At 37.5% G+C, this 13,449-nt stretch overlaps 3 protein-coding genes across 5 annotated transcripts; 1 reads left to right on the forward strand and 2 right to left on the reverse strand.

Moving 5' to 3' along the window:
• Window positions 1–2,211: 2,211 nt before the first annotated feature.
• LOC122414729 (phospholipase A2 isozymes PA3A/PA3B/PA5-like) lies at window positions 2,212–5,396 on the reverse strand. 2 transcript variants are annotated; one of them, XM_043426281.1, is made up of 4 exons: window positions 5,225–5,396; window positions 4,615–4,710; window positions 4,236–4,533; window positions 2,212–3,861 (listed from the first exon to the last, which is right to left on the reverse strand). In XM_043426281.1, exons 1-4 carry the CDS (start codon window positions 5,247–5,249, stop codon window positions 3,666–3,668), a joined length of 615 nt encoding a protein of 204 aa, XP_043282216.1. In that variant the 5' UTR covers window positions 5,250–5,396; the 3' UTR covers window positions 2,212–3,665. The 2 variants fall into 2 exon arrangements, with proteins under 2 accessions (XP_043282216.1, XP_043282215.1); XM_043426280.1 differs by lacking the exon at window positions 5,225–5,396 and having other exon boundaries at window positions 4,615–5,082.
• Window positions 5,397–6,165: 769 nt separating this feature from the next.
• On the forward strand, window positions 6,166–9,832 carry LOC122414728 (Golgi to ER traffic protein 4 homolog). Its single transcript, XM_043426278.1, has 6 exons — window positions 6,166–6,642; window positions 7,003–7,081; window positions 7,181–7,415; window positions 7,535–7,673; window positions 7,757–7,897; window positions 7,973–9,832. The coding sequence occupies exons 1-6, from the start codon at window positions 6,518–6,520 to the stop codon at window positions 8,244–8,246; spliced, it is 993 nt and encodes a 330-aa protein (XP_043282213.1). The 5' UTR covers window positions 6,166–6,517; the 3' UTR covers window positions 8,247–9,832.
• Window positions 9,660–13,300, reverse strand: Shmt (serine hydroxymethyl transferase). Of its 2 annotated transcripts, XM_043426275.1 has the most exons (5): window positions 13,117–13,300; window positions 12,364–12,548; window positions 11,414–11,607; window positions 11,120–11,331; window positions 9,660–10,981 (listed from the first exon to the last, which is right to left on the reverse strand). In XM_043426275.1, exons 2-5 carry the CDS (start codon window positions 12,535–12,537, stop codon window positions 9,990–9,992), a joined length of 1,572 nt encoding a protein of 523 aa, XP_043282210.1. In that variant the 5' UTR covers window positions 12,538–12,548; window positions 13,117–13,300; the 3' UTR covers window positions 9,660–9,989. The 2 variants fall into 2 exon arrangements, with proteins under 2 accessions (XP_043282210.1, XP_043282211.1); XM_043426276.1 differs by lacking the exons at window positions 12,364–12,548; window positions 13,117–13,300 and adding an exon at window positions 11,876–12,036.
• Window positions 13,301–13,449: the final 149 nt, after the last annotated feature.

Consider the following 13,449-nt stretch of genomic DNA (forward strand, 5'->3'; position numbering starts at 1 on the left):
GAGACGAAGCTTGGCGCGGATGAGGGCTAAAATGCTGGGATGTCTACAATTTCGAAGAGCTCAAATCTCGCTAAAGCTCGAGCGATAATACACAGTCAGGTCAATTCGACTGGAGCTTTGAACGTCGGAAATAAATAAAGTGGAAACTTCAAGGTTCGAAGGACGTTTACGTCGAAATTAGAACGGAACAATCGCCCATAGAAGGACGACTGAAATATCACTTTTAAGGAAACTCGATTATCGCTTTTTCGATTCACTAATTACTACGATCAACAATACTGCGAATATTCACAACTTCGAAAAAATGGTAACGAAGGACTAAACGTTACTGGGGTTGTGGAACACCGAAAGACCGCAAAGTCGAGCGATCAGAATGAAGAAATGCAGCGGAGCTCAAAATACTCACTTTGTAGGCTGGAAAAATTCACTCTCGATTTTTTGCTACTCTGTATTCATCTATAAAACTACTCTTCATTTTGAATTCGGAAATACGAACTTTTGACATTTGAAAATTGTCTATGAAAATTGCATTCGAGATAAAAACTATGGAAATATATGTTTTCGAGTAATACGTAATTTGCTAAATAGTCGAGCGGAACTAAGAATCTCGAATTACTTATTTTTCTCCACTCTGAGATAACAACTTTGAAAATTTCGAAATATCTATTTTTTCGATCCGGCGTTCTCCATTTTGTGGAAATTCATCGAAATTCCATTTTTTTCCAATTTTCAATGTCAATGTGCTCAAAATATTCCAAAACATGGAAAAATCATATCTAGAAAAAATGTTCGGATGTGTGTGCGTGTGTTGTGGCATTACAAAATTCAAACGTTTATAACTCGGAAACGGTTTGAGATACAGAGCTACCGTTTTGCACAGATGTTAATCTATACAAGCTTTTCATTCTCTGATTATTTTATCAGAATTTGAAAAAAAAATTAGGAATCGTACGACGTTTTGAAATTTTCATAAAAATCGTGTCGACGCTCTAACTTTCGAAAATTTCGAGATTTATTAATAATTTTTTTTTATAAATAGACTATCATAATAGGAAAGTTGGTATTGAATTTGGGGAATGGCGGTTGAGCGGTTTAAATTTTATGACATTTTGAATTTTACGAAAATATGAGTTTTTCAAAAAATCGTCCAACCGCTTCAATTTTTGGAAATTTTTTAAAATTTTGTGCATAAGTCTGTACTTCCTTTATACTTTCCAGCAAAGTTGTTGGAATTATTTGATTTCAATGTAAATAGAAAAACCATGAAAATTGAAAGTTGCGAACTGTTTATTCTGATGGCTCGTCATTCAGTTGTTTTTTATGGATTTAAACAAAGAGATAAATTAAAGCTCGTAAAAGAAGGTAGAGAAAATACATTATTTTCTTGTATACAAAACAAAATGCTGGAAATTAAAATTTGCAAATTGCTTTCTCAAGATGGTCAAGACGCACGGTGCTCAAAACTTACTCTATGAGGAAGTCAAAATGAAAAATATAGCACCTCATAGCTTTGAGCATCGTGCATCTTGACCATTTTGAGGAAGCAATTTGCAAATTTTAATTTGCAGCAATTTTTATCTCGTGTGGCGAATGTTTTGTAAAAATAGTTGAAAATCTGTCAATTTATTATATTTCGTGTTAACGATTTTGGGGAAATTGGTGAAGATTAGAAAATTTGGGAATTTATTCGATTTTGTGATAACAAATTTGTTGGAACTGATTGAAACGTCGAAAATGTGTCAATTTATTAAATTTCGCATGGTCAATTTCGTGGAAATGGGTTGAGAAGTAAAACGTGAAATTATTCAGCTCAGCGTGAGAAAATTTCGGTGAAATAAATGGAAAAGTCGAAAATTGATTTATTAAATGCTGAACCATCGATTTCAGGGCCTTTTGAAGTGTCGAATTTATCGATTTTTTGCTAGGCGATGGTGCTGACGATTCGAATAAAGTAATTTGAATAAAAAAAGTTCATGCGAAGAGCGAATTTCTCGTCGAGATTTTATTGAAAAAATAAAAAAAATAATGAATATTTGAAAAAAAATTATTAGAACGGTCATTAATGAAAAATGAGGAATGAACAAACCTTGAAATTCGTCTTCCGGATCGAAGATCATCGTCGGAGCCTGCTGCCGCCGAAGCGAAGACGACTCCGAATTCATTATAAACGAAAGAATGAAAGTTATTGGAGAAAGAAAAAGCAGCGACAAGGAAAGTTTCTGCACACCTTCGTATCGCGACGATGGCGCACACATTTATTATCGTCACAAATACATCGCGAATGCTCGGCTATTCCTCGAAGAGAACATTGCACGCGCGATACGAGGGATGAACTTGGACCTTGAGCAACTTTTAAGCGGTAAAAATGTCAACCGACTGCAATCGAAGCTTCCCGATCGATGGGGACTTGCACGAGGGCGAAAAAATAACGGACGAATGTGAATCGTATAAATTCAAATGATTCTTTGAGCACGAACGAATTCTACGAGATTCCATTGTTTTCGAAAGTTTTTTTTCTCTATACAATTGAATTGCCGTTATGAAAGCGATAAAAAAAAATTTCATTCGCATTAATTATTTGAGAGATTTATTCAGGGCCAAAAACTAATTCCCTCCATTTCGAATCGTCTATTTTTTTATTATTAATTTTCTCCGTTTTTTGTGATGCCTTGAAAAAATAATGAACTCATAGATAACCGATGCGCCATTTGGCCGTTTGATACACGCGACACCGCAGCGTCGGAACGTCTGACCTGACGTCGCGCGCTTTCTACCCTTATTCCATTGCCACCTTTTCACACCCCCACCCCCGCGACTTTATATCGTTACTTCGCGCCGGCGCACCAATCTACTTTTTATTTTTTTCACGCCCCCCTCCGCCCTACGCGGCCCCTTTGCATGCAGGGGCATTAAGCTTCAATGCTGCAAAATTATGCTCATGTACGGTGTCAAGTTTTCAAGGGTAGAAAAGCTCGCACTCGCGTTACTGCTTTACAACAATCGAACGCAACGGAGATAACACCGAATCGAGCAGTCAATAAACGATGCTACACGGAATAGTTTCAAGTTAATCAATTTTATGCTCCACGCGCGTTATTTTTCCCTGTCGAGCGCTCGGACGAACACGTCGTCGCTTGTAAAATGTTTAACGGCCTCATTTTGTAATTTCGTTTTTTCCCAATTCTCTTCTAATGATTTTCGAACGATAAGATACTCGAAATTTCGTCACCGCATCGGAATCGTGAACGAACGATGCCGTCGCGATCTTCGGTACGATTCCTTTGTGTTTGGAATTCGACATTTTTTGAGTGACGCCACTCACTTCTCCGCCATTTTCCGAAAACTTTCCAAATTTTTTCGGCCCCAAGTATTGCCTCGTTTTCTCGACGTGTAACGATCGTTTACGAGAAAGAAAAAAGTTTTGGTAAAAAGCAAATATAACGGGCGTACCCACCTGCACAAATGGCCGCGCGTGTCTGTTTTTTTGTGTACGAACAAGAAGGCGCTTTCTGGTACAGAAAAATTAAGTCGTTAACCTACATTTTGAAATTAAACGCACGATAAACTTTTTTTTCAAGGTATTTCATTCAAACGGCAATAAAAACTTGTGGTCGGGAATATTGTTTATAAAAGTACGAAAATAACGCAATAAAAAACCAAGGAAATTAAGATCGGGCGGGAGACGGTTGGGAAATTGTCTTGTTCGACGCATCTCCGATTACTCCGATGATGTCATCTTCGAACGGATCGAACTCGAGTTCTGGTATCAAAATTGAAATCATTTTGTACATTTTTCGAAGCTCGTCCACAGTTGGCAACCATACATTGCCGTCAACCCATTCGTACGCCTTTTCGCAGGTCCTTGAAGCGGGAAGAGAGAGAAAGTAGTGAGCGACTCGCCTTTGTAAAGTCGTTACGGGACGAGAATTGAAAAATTTGAGGTTAGGGAGAAATTTCAATTGAAAGCGAGAGTAAATTTCTGTGTTTTGTCTTCAAAAGAATTTTCGAATAGTGACGATTGCTCATTAATTTATTCTGACATAAAATGAGCGTCAGAATAAATTTCACGAACAAAGTTTCACACTTCGAATGCTCAATGTTCGAAATTTCATAACCCGCGAACTGAAAAAACTAATCACTCGCACCGATAAATGCGTTCTTCCAACCCCCCATCATATCCAAATATATCGTCGTGCAAAAAGAAACGTTGACTTTCGTAATAAAAAGACACTTACATTCCAGGTGGACAAGTTTTTTCGCGAAAGCATTTTTTGCCGAGAAAATTAAAGTATATTTCTCCAATGGTGCGGCTCATCCTCGTCGACACATCAGTGAGACATTCGTAGAATTTTTTGTCACAGTCGCAATGAGATCGTGTAAACATGTCTGGATTTGTGAGGCCGTATTTAGTTTCTTTCCCTTTAATATCCATCGAACATTTGTCGTGTTCACGACAGCACTTGTCGGTTTCCCGAAAATATCCGAGGTCTTTGTCATCGATAGCTCTGTCACCGTTTCCGCACCATTTTGTGCCTTTGTTTACGATTTCAACACAATATTTTCATTTTTACGCAACAGCAGTAACGAAGCGGAGCATTTCAAGGTTATACTCACCGGGAGCGATTTGCCGCGAGAATCTTCTGTGAACATATCCGTAATCACTGTTTTCGCAGCTATTTGAATATTGAGATTTCGACCAAACTGATCCAACTACGATGCAGGAAAATAAAAAACTCGAAAATTTACTCGACATTATTCGTCGAAGAGAAAAAATTGTGAGAAAAAACTTTGTTTCGTCTGTCCCCAAAGTCCGATTAGATTACAATGGACTAAAATTAGTGACGACCGTGATTTTATATACGTGAAATCCGAGAAAAATATATCTCGCTTTGTATCGAATAAAGAAGAAAAAGCCTTGCAACACCATCCGCGTATATTTATTTGACTGTACGATTATTCACTTTGCAACGTCGATCACGCTGCAATCTGCTCGTGTGTACTTTTCAATAAATTGAACTCTTGTGCGACACACAAACCAGTTCATGCGTTCATGAACTTTTCCGATATAAATGCGACGACTTTTATTCTGTAAGCGCTCCAAACAGAATGTACGAAAATTATTACACAAGAAAAGAAAATTGCCATTTATTACGCTCATACCTCATTTTTGCACCAGTCCACAAAGTTTTTTCTCGTTGGCCATCCCAAATTTTTATATTCTAACATTTTTTGTCAATCTTAAAATTCATCGTGTTTATTGGTTACAAACGTCCATACAGCTATTTTGGATTATCACTGGCTCGATATTTGACAGCATCGTGTCCAGCAAACGAATTCTTTTGATGACACAGATATTTTATTGCTACGAAGTACGTCAATCATACGTGACATAATATCGTCGTTTGAATACATTTATGAATATTCATACGTATGAATATGTATTTTCGATATATATTCAAATCATGAACGTCGCGGACCAAATATCCATATTTGTGATAAAATATCGAAATTTCATTTTTTTATAATGTGCATTCATTTATTTGACATACAAGAATTCTAGGTTAATTATTAGGAAGAATTCGAAAAATGAGAAATTCTCGTGTGCGTGAGAGAGAAAAAGAAAGGACTGAAATAATCGTGCGTTGGGAAAAAATTCGTAACCTTGCTTGCTCACATTGAACATTGGATAGCATTGAATCGTTTTTTTTTCAACCGACTACGCAGCCTGTAAAATAGTGGACGATGAATAAAAACTGTTTTTTTTTTTTTTTAAATACAAATTGAAAGAAAAGTACGTAAACGCAGATTGGGCGAAATTAATAATACGAATGCGAATAGAACCCTGTGTATTTTTATGCTTTGTTCCGTTTGTGACAGTTCTATACTTTGTGTACATCCCGAATTTTAGTTGGGGAGCACCACTCGTGTATAGTAGCAGTGAAGTTCACCGGACTTTGTATTTGTCAACGTTTATCGGTAGCATGTCCCTTTTCCTATTATTAATTTTGTATGCTACATCGCGTTAGTATAATGAATTATTGAATAAGTATATCTTGCTTATTTTGGATATGTGAAGGTCAAATAATCGTTACCAACAGACGATAAATGGACATAGGCAAATGTTTTGTAATTGCGGTGATGACGCCACGGTCGTTACCCACACATAATCGAGTGCAGCAAAATGCCTCGGAGAACTCTCATCATTATAGTGAACCGATCAATCGATGTAGTAGATATTATTTCTTCAACATATTGAGGAGGAGACACGAGAAATCTCAAGTTTTTCATTTATTAACCTCATACAAGTTTGATTTCTCGGGTTTTTTCTAAGTTGAACGATTGAGCTTTGTCGTGCGGTTTGCGCGAGGCTTTTAAAATACGTCGAGTCACATGTATAATCGATTCAGTCGCGTGTTACTTGGAATAAGCACGATTCGCGGCTGGCATTAAAAAAAATTTTCGGCCTTTTTCAGTTTTTTTTATTATTTTTAATCATTTTCTAACATTTTGCGTGTATATGGTGATAAACATGGCATCGCGGTATAATCAGGGTGTCTCGAGAGTGTTAGAGAAATTGAAAATATCCCTCAATTCGGGAAATTATTATGAGGCTCACCAAATGTACAGAACTTTGTATTTCAGGTGAGAATCAGTGTTCCCAAATGGAACCTAATAGATATATTTTCTACTGTGACATTATTAACTGCGTACATCATCGTGATTCCTTCGAGACGTTCTTAACCTACAATGTTGGAGATTGCAGCGCTGCAATGCAATAGAACATTCTTCGTAAAACTCCGTGTTTGTTTACAGAATTCAGAAAACTAATTTTAGATGTTTTTTCATTCCCAAACCCTAAATGTGCCCAGAAATGTACCATTTTTAGCTACTTTGAAACCGACAAATCAGTTCTTTTCCATTGCCTTTCATCCACATAATGTTCAACTTGTGTCTAACCTTTTTTCCAAACGAAAATACTTAATTTTTTTTCTGTTCAATCAGGCTCCTTGGACAAAAAGATTATGCAAATTTGAAGGAATTGCTATGCGATGGGTCTAGGCTACTTCTTGAACGTGATCAGGTTCGTTGTCTCGAATATCCGCACATTTTGTTATTATACAATAAATTTAATTCGACATAATCATGAATCTGGAAAACTAATAGAAGAATTGATTTTCAGCACGTGAGTGGTGCTGATCTTGGAATATTGTATGTCGATGTTTTGAACAAATCGGCGACAGTGCCACATGAAAATGTATTTGAACAAATAGCCGTTTTATTCAGTATTATGAAAGCCGGCACACCCGAAAGAGAAACATTCCTTCACAGAGGTCTCAAATGGAGCACGAAAGGATCAAATTACAAATGGGGACATCCAGATTTGCACAAAAAAATAGCTCAAGTTTATTGGAGAGGTAATGTCGATGAAAATTATTTCAATTAAATTAATAACTTTGCACTTACGACTCCGGTGAAAATATCAATTTGAAAAATCCCAAAGTATTTCTATTTCACTTCATATTTTTTTTTCTAGAAAAAAATTATCCAGCGGCCAAACAACACTTTCTATATAGCAAAGACGGCTCCGGTTGTGCAGAGATGCTGGTAGAACTCCATCAGCAACGAGGGTATACCAACGAAATAGATCTTTTCATAGCTCAAGCAGTTTTAGAGTGAGTTTTTCATAATCAATTTTAAAAATTATTCCATTTTCTTAAAATTCAATTGATCAATTTATTTGTTTTTTTTTTTGTAGATACTTGTGCTTGCAGGATAAAGTATCTGCCCAAGAAGTTTTTGACACTTACACCTCTAGGCATCCAAAAATTAACAACGGCCCACCTTATTTATTACCGCTGCTAAATTTTCTATTCTTTTTATTGAAAACTGTAGAAACGTGAGTACAAATTGTTAATTCGACGATTCGGCGACTCTTCGTTCTCAATCACTAAGATTTTGTTTCGCTCTCCAGGGGCAAACTCGCAGTATTCACGGTTCTTTGCGAGCAGTATCAATTGAGTATAAACCGAGATCCGACGTACAGGACATACCTCGACAAAATAGGTCAAATATTTTTCAAAGTGCCACCACCACGTCCGAATAATCATGGATTTCTCGGTTCGATACTCCAATCATTTTTGACCGGTTTAGCGGAGGAGTATTCGGAGGACGAAGACGATTCGGATGGGGAGACGCGACATCACAGCAGGGCATCGACCTCTCAAACGATGCACGATCTCGATTGAGTGGCGAGTAGTGCGAGTGAGACGAAGCAGAGAAAGAACAGAGTTTAAAAATAAAACAAAAATCGAATAGACGAAAAAATGGAGAAACGCTGAAAGAAAACAAAGAGAAACACAAAATATATAATTACGAACATCCGAGTCGACGCGTTCGGGATTCTTCAATCCTCAGGGACACTTAAATAATGGATATTTAAATATTCAGTACGACGAAACGTGAATCGTCTCAGATTTAATACTAATTTCTTTCATTATATACAAATATAAAGGATGTCCCCGGTTAAATAGTCGATAATATGAACTCGAGTTGAGAACCGATTTTCGAATCGACAAATTTGATAACCCGAGCCCATTTCATTTCAATGGGTTTACGAATAAATTTATTGAACCCAGCATACGTCGCGTTCCGCAGTAATCCCTGCAGAGTTGACAACACAAATCATTGCGAGACCTAGAAACGGATTGAAAACGACCTCGATTGTGGATGAAAGGCAGCTTTTTCGACTTTCACCAAACCTTTTTGTACGTTCTATCAAGTTTTTATCATAAAATTTTCATGAAATTCGACTCTATCTTATACCTTTCTTTTCGATGTTAAAGAACTAAGTGAACAGCTTATGATTAAGCTTCATTTTCGTATAAGCATAACATTTCATGCTGAGAAGAACATTTTTGACTTCGTTGTACGGCTCACTTTATCGAGAGGATTCAATCAAGAAACATTATCAGGCTTCGAGACTCGAAATTCGATACTGAAAATAAGTCAATATTATTAAATAGTGAACTCGGGACAGCCTGTATATATCTATACGTACGCATGTATATATATCTTGCGTGTATTTATGTTTATACGAATCAACGTGCTGGCTGATGATTTTGGCTAATTGCATGACAGCATGTGATTCAATACTTAGAACAAAGCCTACGAAAAAGCCCCGCACACAAGAAACCCTTTGGGTAAATCCGCTAATTCCTTAACCACCCTGAATTATTCGATGTGCGCAACGTATATTTGCTAACGTATGCTCTCTCGTTTGTTTTTTTTTCCTGGATTGGTATACAGAGCGAGAAAAAAAACTCCAAAATTATGTATATTTTATAAACGTATGGAAAGTGAGCTTCGAATTCTGCTTTTAATTTCGTCTCGACGATTTGCAAAGAAAAACAGAAACAACGGTATTTACGGTATAAATGAACGAACTACTGTCTGTAACGCGAGTAACACAAATGAGAAAGCATCTCTTTATTTTATATAAAGCTTAAATATTAAAGCAGGGACGGGATAAATGAGCGTGTAATATTGTTTCGTTTCGCAATAACATTAACTCGGATAGGCAGAAACGAATATACCAACTGATTATCGTCTTGGTTTTCATCTACGAGATTTCCTTACCATTGTAAAAAAACAAACAAAAATATGGAAACAATGAATGTATTTATTTATCCATCAATGAATATTGAGGTAACGAAAGAGAATGGAGAATAAGAAAATTAAGGTGTGAATGAAAACTGTAGGAATCTTTTGTGGAGGAAGGGGGAGGAATGAAAAATGTACAAAATACAACTGATTATAGCAACGTAAAAATGGATTATTCAGAGTTATAGTAGATACACTACAACGCGAATTCGTAATGACGAGCGAGGATCAACAAATGAATGATGAACAGTCTGCGCATGACGCGCTGGTCTTGTATATGCGTATAAAATTTAGATAGTTTTTCTCAGGAGTCATGAATTATCATGGTTTCAATATTCCTCGAGTCCAGGTAATTTGAATTGTTGCGAAAAAGCTTCGACTTCGGCTCGAAGAGAAGCGATCTTTCCCCGAATTTCCTCATCGCCATCGAGAACTTTTTTGAAATCTACGAGTTTCGGTCCTGATTTCGCTGTGGCTTCTTTTGACAATAGTAGCCCACGATGGATAAAATCGACCACGCGATCCATGTCTTTCTCTCGTAATCCACGTGTCGTTAAAGCCGGGGTTCCAAGCCTTATGCCGCTTGGATTGAAAGCGCTTTTGTCACCGGGGACAGTATTTTTGTTACAAGCGATCGATATGTCCTCGAGTATCCGCTCAGCCTTGGAGCCTGTTAATCCTGTGTTTCGTAGATCTACGAGAAGCAAATGAACGTCGGTACCACCAGTGGAAATTTTGTAACCTCGTTCCTGCAAGCCCTTGCACAATTGTTGAGCATTCGCGACAATCTGCTTTTGATATTCGACGAATTCTGGACTTTTGGCTTGTTTCATCGCTGTAGCGATTCCTGCTATCGCGTGGTTGTGTGGTCCACCCTGGAGACCCGGGAACACGGCTTGGTTTATTCTTGACTCGATGTCGTACATTATTTTCTCCCCATTTTTTCCAACTTTTCGTACTCCCTTCCGGAAAAAAATTACACCTGCACGAGGCCCTCGCAACGTTTTGTGTGTTGTTGTCGATACCACGTCGCTGTACTCGAATGGACTCGGAATTATTCCCGCAGCCACTAAACCTGACACGTGAGCCATGTCGCTGAACAAAAATGCACCGTTCTCGTCTGCAATCTCACGGAAACGCTTGTAATCCAAACATCTACTGTAACACGAGATTCCAGCAATTATGATTTTAGGCTTAAACAGTTTAGCCTGGTTTGCCAATTTGTCGTAGTCTATCAGACCCGTTACCGCATCCACTTTATACGGCATCGACTCAAAGAAAAGCGACGTCGCTGATATTTTTTTTGTAGCCGTAAAGAAACCTGGACAGAAAAATTGCAAATTTCAATCTAACAATTAGTTTACTGGTGTGTTGCTTGATTTGATATTAACAAAAAATAAGAAAGTTTATAGGAGTGTGGAAAAAGGAAATTTATTGTCTGTGTATCGAATCTGCTTACCATGAGTTAGATGTCCACCGTCCGGAAGGTCGAGTCCCATAATTCTGCCATGAGGTTCGATGAGGCCTGTGTAAACTGCAAAATTAGCTGGGCTTCCGGAATAAGGTTGAACGTTGCAGCCCCATTCTTCAGGGTTCAAATTGAATGCTTCGAGAGCTCGTTTTTGGGCCATTCTTTCTATTTCGTCGATGAATTCGTTTCCACCGTAGTATCTTTAATCCAACAGATAACGTACTCAGTACATTTGCTTATAAATTAATTTTACTTAATAATGGATTTGAATTTTCTGTCTACCTTTCACCAGGGAGTCCCTCGCTATATTTATTATGGAGGCAAGAGCTAAGGCACTGAAGTACACTCAGGGATGTGAAATTTTCACTGGCAATCATTTCAAGGCCGCATTCCTGTCGCCTCTTTTCTTTCTTCATGAGCTCAAAAAGCTCCGGATCGCTCTCCCAGAGGTTTTGATAAATCATACCAGCCATTTTCTGTCATTATTTTAGATAGAGAATCATGTAAAATTAAATTAATTTTTTTTTTACATAGCAATTTCATAAAATACATTATTCCAATTTTACAACCAACTTTTTGTAATACTGCCTCAGAAATTATCTTCAATATCAATTTTGTTTTCAAAATATTTCACACTTAGTTTGAAACTGTCCAACTTTTTTAAAGACCAAGTTTTTCCAGTTGTGAAAGAAGAATAAATTTTATCTCACCGAATTTTAATTAAAGAAGCGAATAACTACTCACCGGAAGAATTTGAAGAAACGGTCGAGTTAAGAACAAGGAATGATCGAAACAGGATTGAACGAGACTTATTTATGGAATAGTCGTAAGCAAGACAGTTGAAAATGAAAAACTTCATCGCGTTCGAAAGGGTCGCCTATCGACTGATAACCCCACATGGTGCAACGACATTATTTTACGTAATTTTCGATTACGCGATATAAGCGTTATCGTCTGACACTTGTTGCCAAACGTTCGAATTCTTTTGCGGAACGTGCATAATGTTTTGACACGAGAAATTCAATTTCTTTGTGCAATAGTCGTGTGCTTCTAAAAGTTGAAAGTATAAGAATGATCGAGGGCGTGCACGTGGCGTGATTTTTCAGATGGAAAAACAAAAGAATTTCGGCATCAGGGCTAATATTTCGAACGTCCAAATAAATCCACAAGGCAGCAATTATTCTACGATAAATTATGATCTTAAAATAACAAGTGGAACATACAACACTCACATTTTGGGTCTCGTAACAGGTCGTAGTGGTACGAAAGTTTCGTGACAATTGAACAAGAAAATTTTGGAGGGAAATCTGTTCGCCGAGATGGTTCACATGATCGAACCGGCCGATTACCAACTTCTCAACCAATCCGACGTTCCGGGAATTCAAATTCAACAATCGACGCGCCATTTTTTCAATCACTGACAACGAAATACAGCGATATTAGTATTATTTTCATAAATAGTTTGTAAAATTTATGAAATTATCGAGAGGTGTACGACGTCGAACGAGAACTGGACCGTACTTGCGTATGGAGTACAGATCAATTGAGTACTTGCATAACTTAAATTTTAAAATTATAAGGCAGAAAAGTTAGTTATCTAAATATTTTAAAAACTTGTTCGAATGTGATTGTTCGAGAGCCGACTGCTTCGAGAATTATTACAGCTGAACGTACTCAGCAGAAACCAATCATGAAAGAATCGAATTTTCCGACGAAAAATGGAGCAACAACTCCGGTATAAATTTAAGGTAGCGTGATACGTATTTATTTTCTTTTTGCAACATTAATGCAGCCCTGGCGCTGCAACAGTGGCAGAAAAAAAAACCAGAATGGGGAGAAACCGGTACGCACAACCTTTCACTTTTCTTGCGACTTTATCGTCAATTAGCCGAACTAGAGTAGGAAATTGAACATTCCCAAACCGGGTTGACCAATGCAGTGTTTCATTTCTTCAAAATACAAAACTATTCTTTGACTGTACTTACCGTTTATTCTACTGGCTGATGATACTTTGTTTTTTATTCTCGAAATATGCTACGCTGACGTCGTTCAATGTAATCCGCACATGCGCACTATTCTTCTAATATTCTCAGGGTTAACCTATAAGAGTGTGTGGTTAATTTACCGAAAAAAAAACTTTTGAAGAGTAACGACGGTTTGAATATCAACCGAACGCTGGCGTTTCGCCAAAAACTCTAAAGCATAACTCCACAGCTGGGTCATTCAACGAGATCGATTACTTTCTCGTGTTACGCTGCACCGTTCTCATGTCGACGCGCGTATACATACACGCGCATATATATGCAGCGTATCATGTT

This window comes from Venturia canescens, chromosome 8, assembly GCF_019457755.1.
Source record: "Venturia canescens isolate UGA chromosome 8, ASM1945775v1, whole genome shotgun sequence".
NCBI lineage: Eukaryota > Metazoa > Arthropoda > Insecta > Hymenoptera > Ichneumonidae > Venturia > Venturia canescens.

Bases quoted from the DNA above. Each gene is read 5' to 3' on its own strand.
- LOC122414729 (XM_043426280.1), bottom strand. From the start codon at position 4,753: ATGTCGAGTAAATTTTCGAGTTTTTTATTTTCCTGCATCGTAGTTGGA. The intron at 4,534-4,614 runs GTGAGTATAACC...TCGTAAACAAAG, and splicing joins CTCGCGGCAAATCGCTCCCG to GCACAAAATGGTGCGGAAAC. The intron at 3,862-4,235 runs GTAAGTGTCTTT...TCCCGCTTCAAG, and splicing joins AAAACTTGTCCACCTGGAAT to GACCTGCGAAAAGGCGTACG.
- Shmt (XM_043426275.1), bottom strand. From the start codon at position 12,537: ATGGCGCGTCGATTGTTGAATTTGAATTCCCGGAACGTCGGATTGGTT. The intron at 11,332-11,413 runs GTAGACAGAAAA...GTTGGATTAAAG, and splicing joins GAGGGACTCCCTGGTGAAAG to ATACTACGGTGGAAACGAAT. The intron at 10,982-11,119 runs GTAAGCAGATTC...TTTTCTGTCCAG, and splicing joins CGGTGGACATCTAACTCATG to GTTTCTTTACGGCTACAAAA.
- LOC122414728 (XM_043426278.1), top strand. From the start codon at position 6,518: ATGGTGATAAACATGGCATCGCGGTATAATCAGGGTGTCTCGAGAGTG. The intron at 7,416-7,534 runs GTAATGTCGATG...TTTTTTTTCTAG, and splicing joins AGCTCAAGTTTATTGGAGAG to AAAAAAATTATCCAGCGGCC. The intron at 7,898-7,972 runs GTGAGTACAAAT...TTCGCTCTCCAG, and splicing joins TTATTGAAAACTGTAGAAAC to GGGCAAACTCGCAGTATTCA.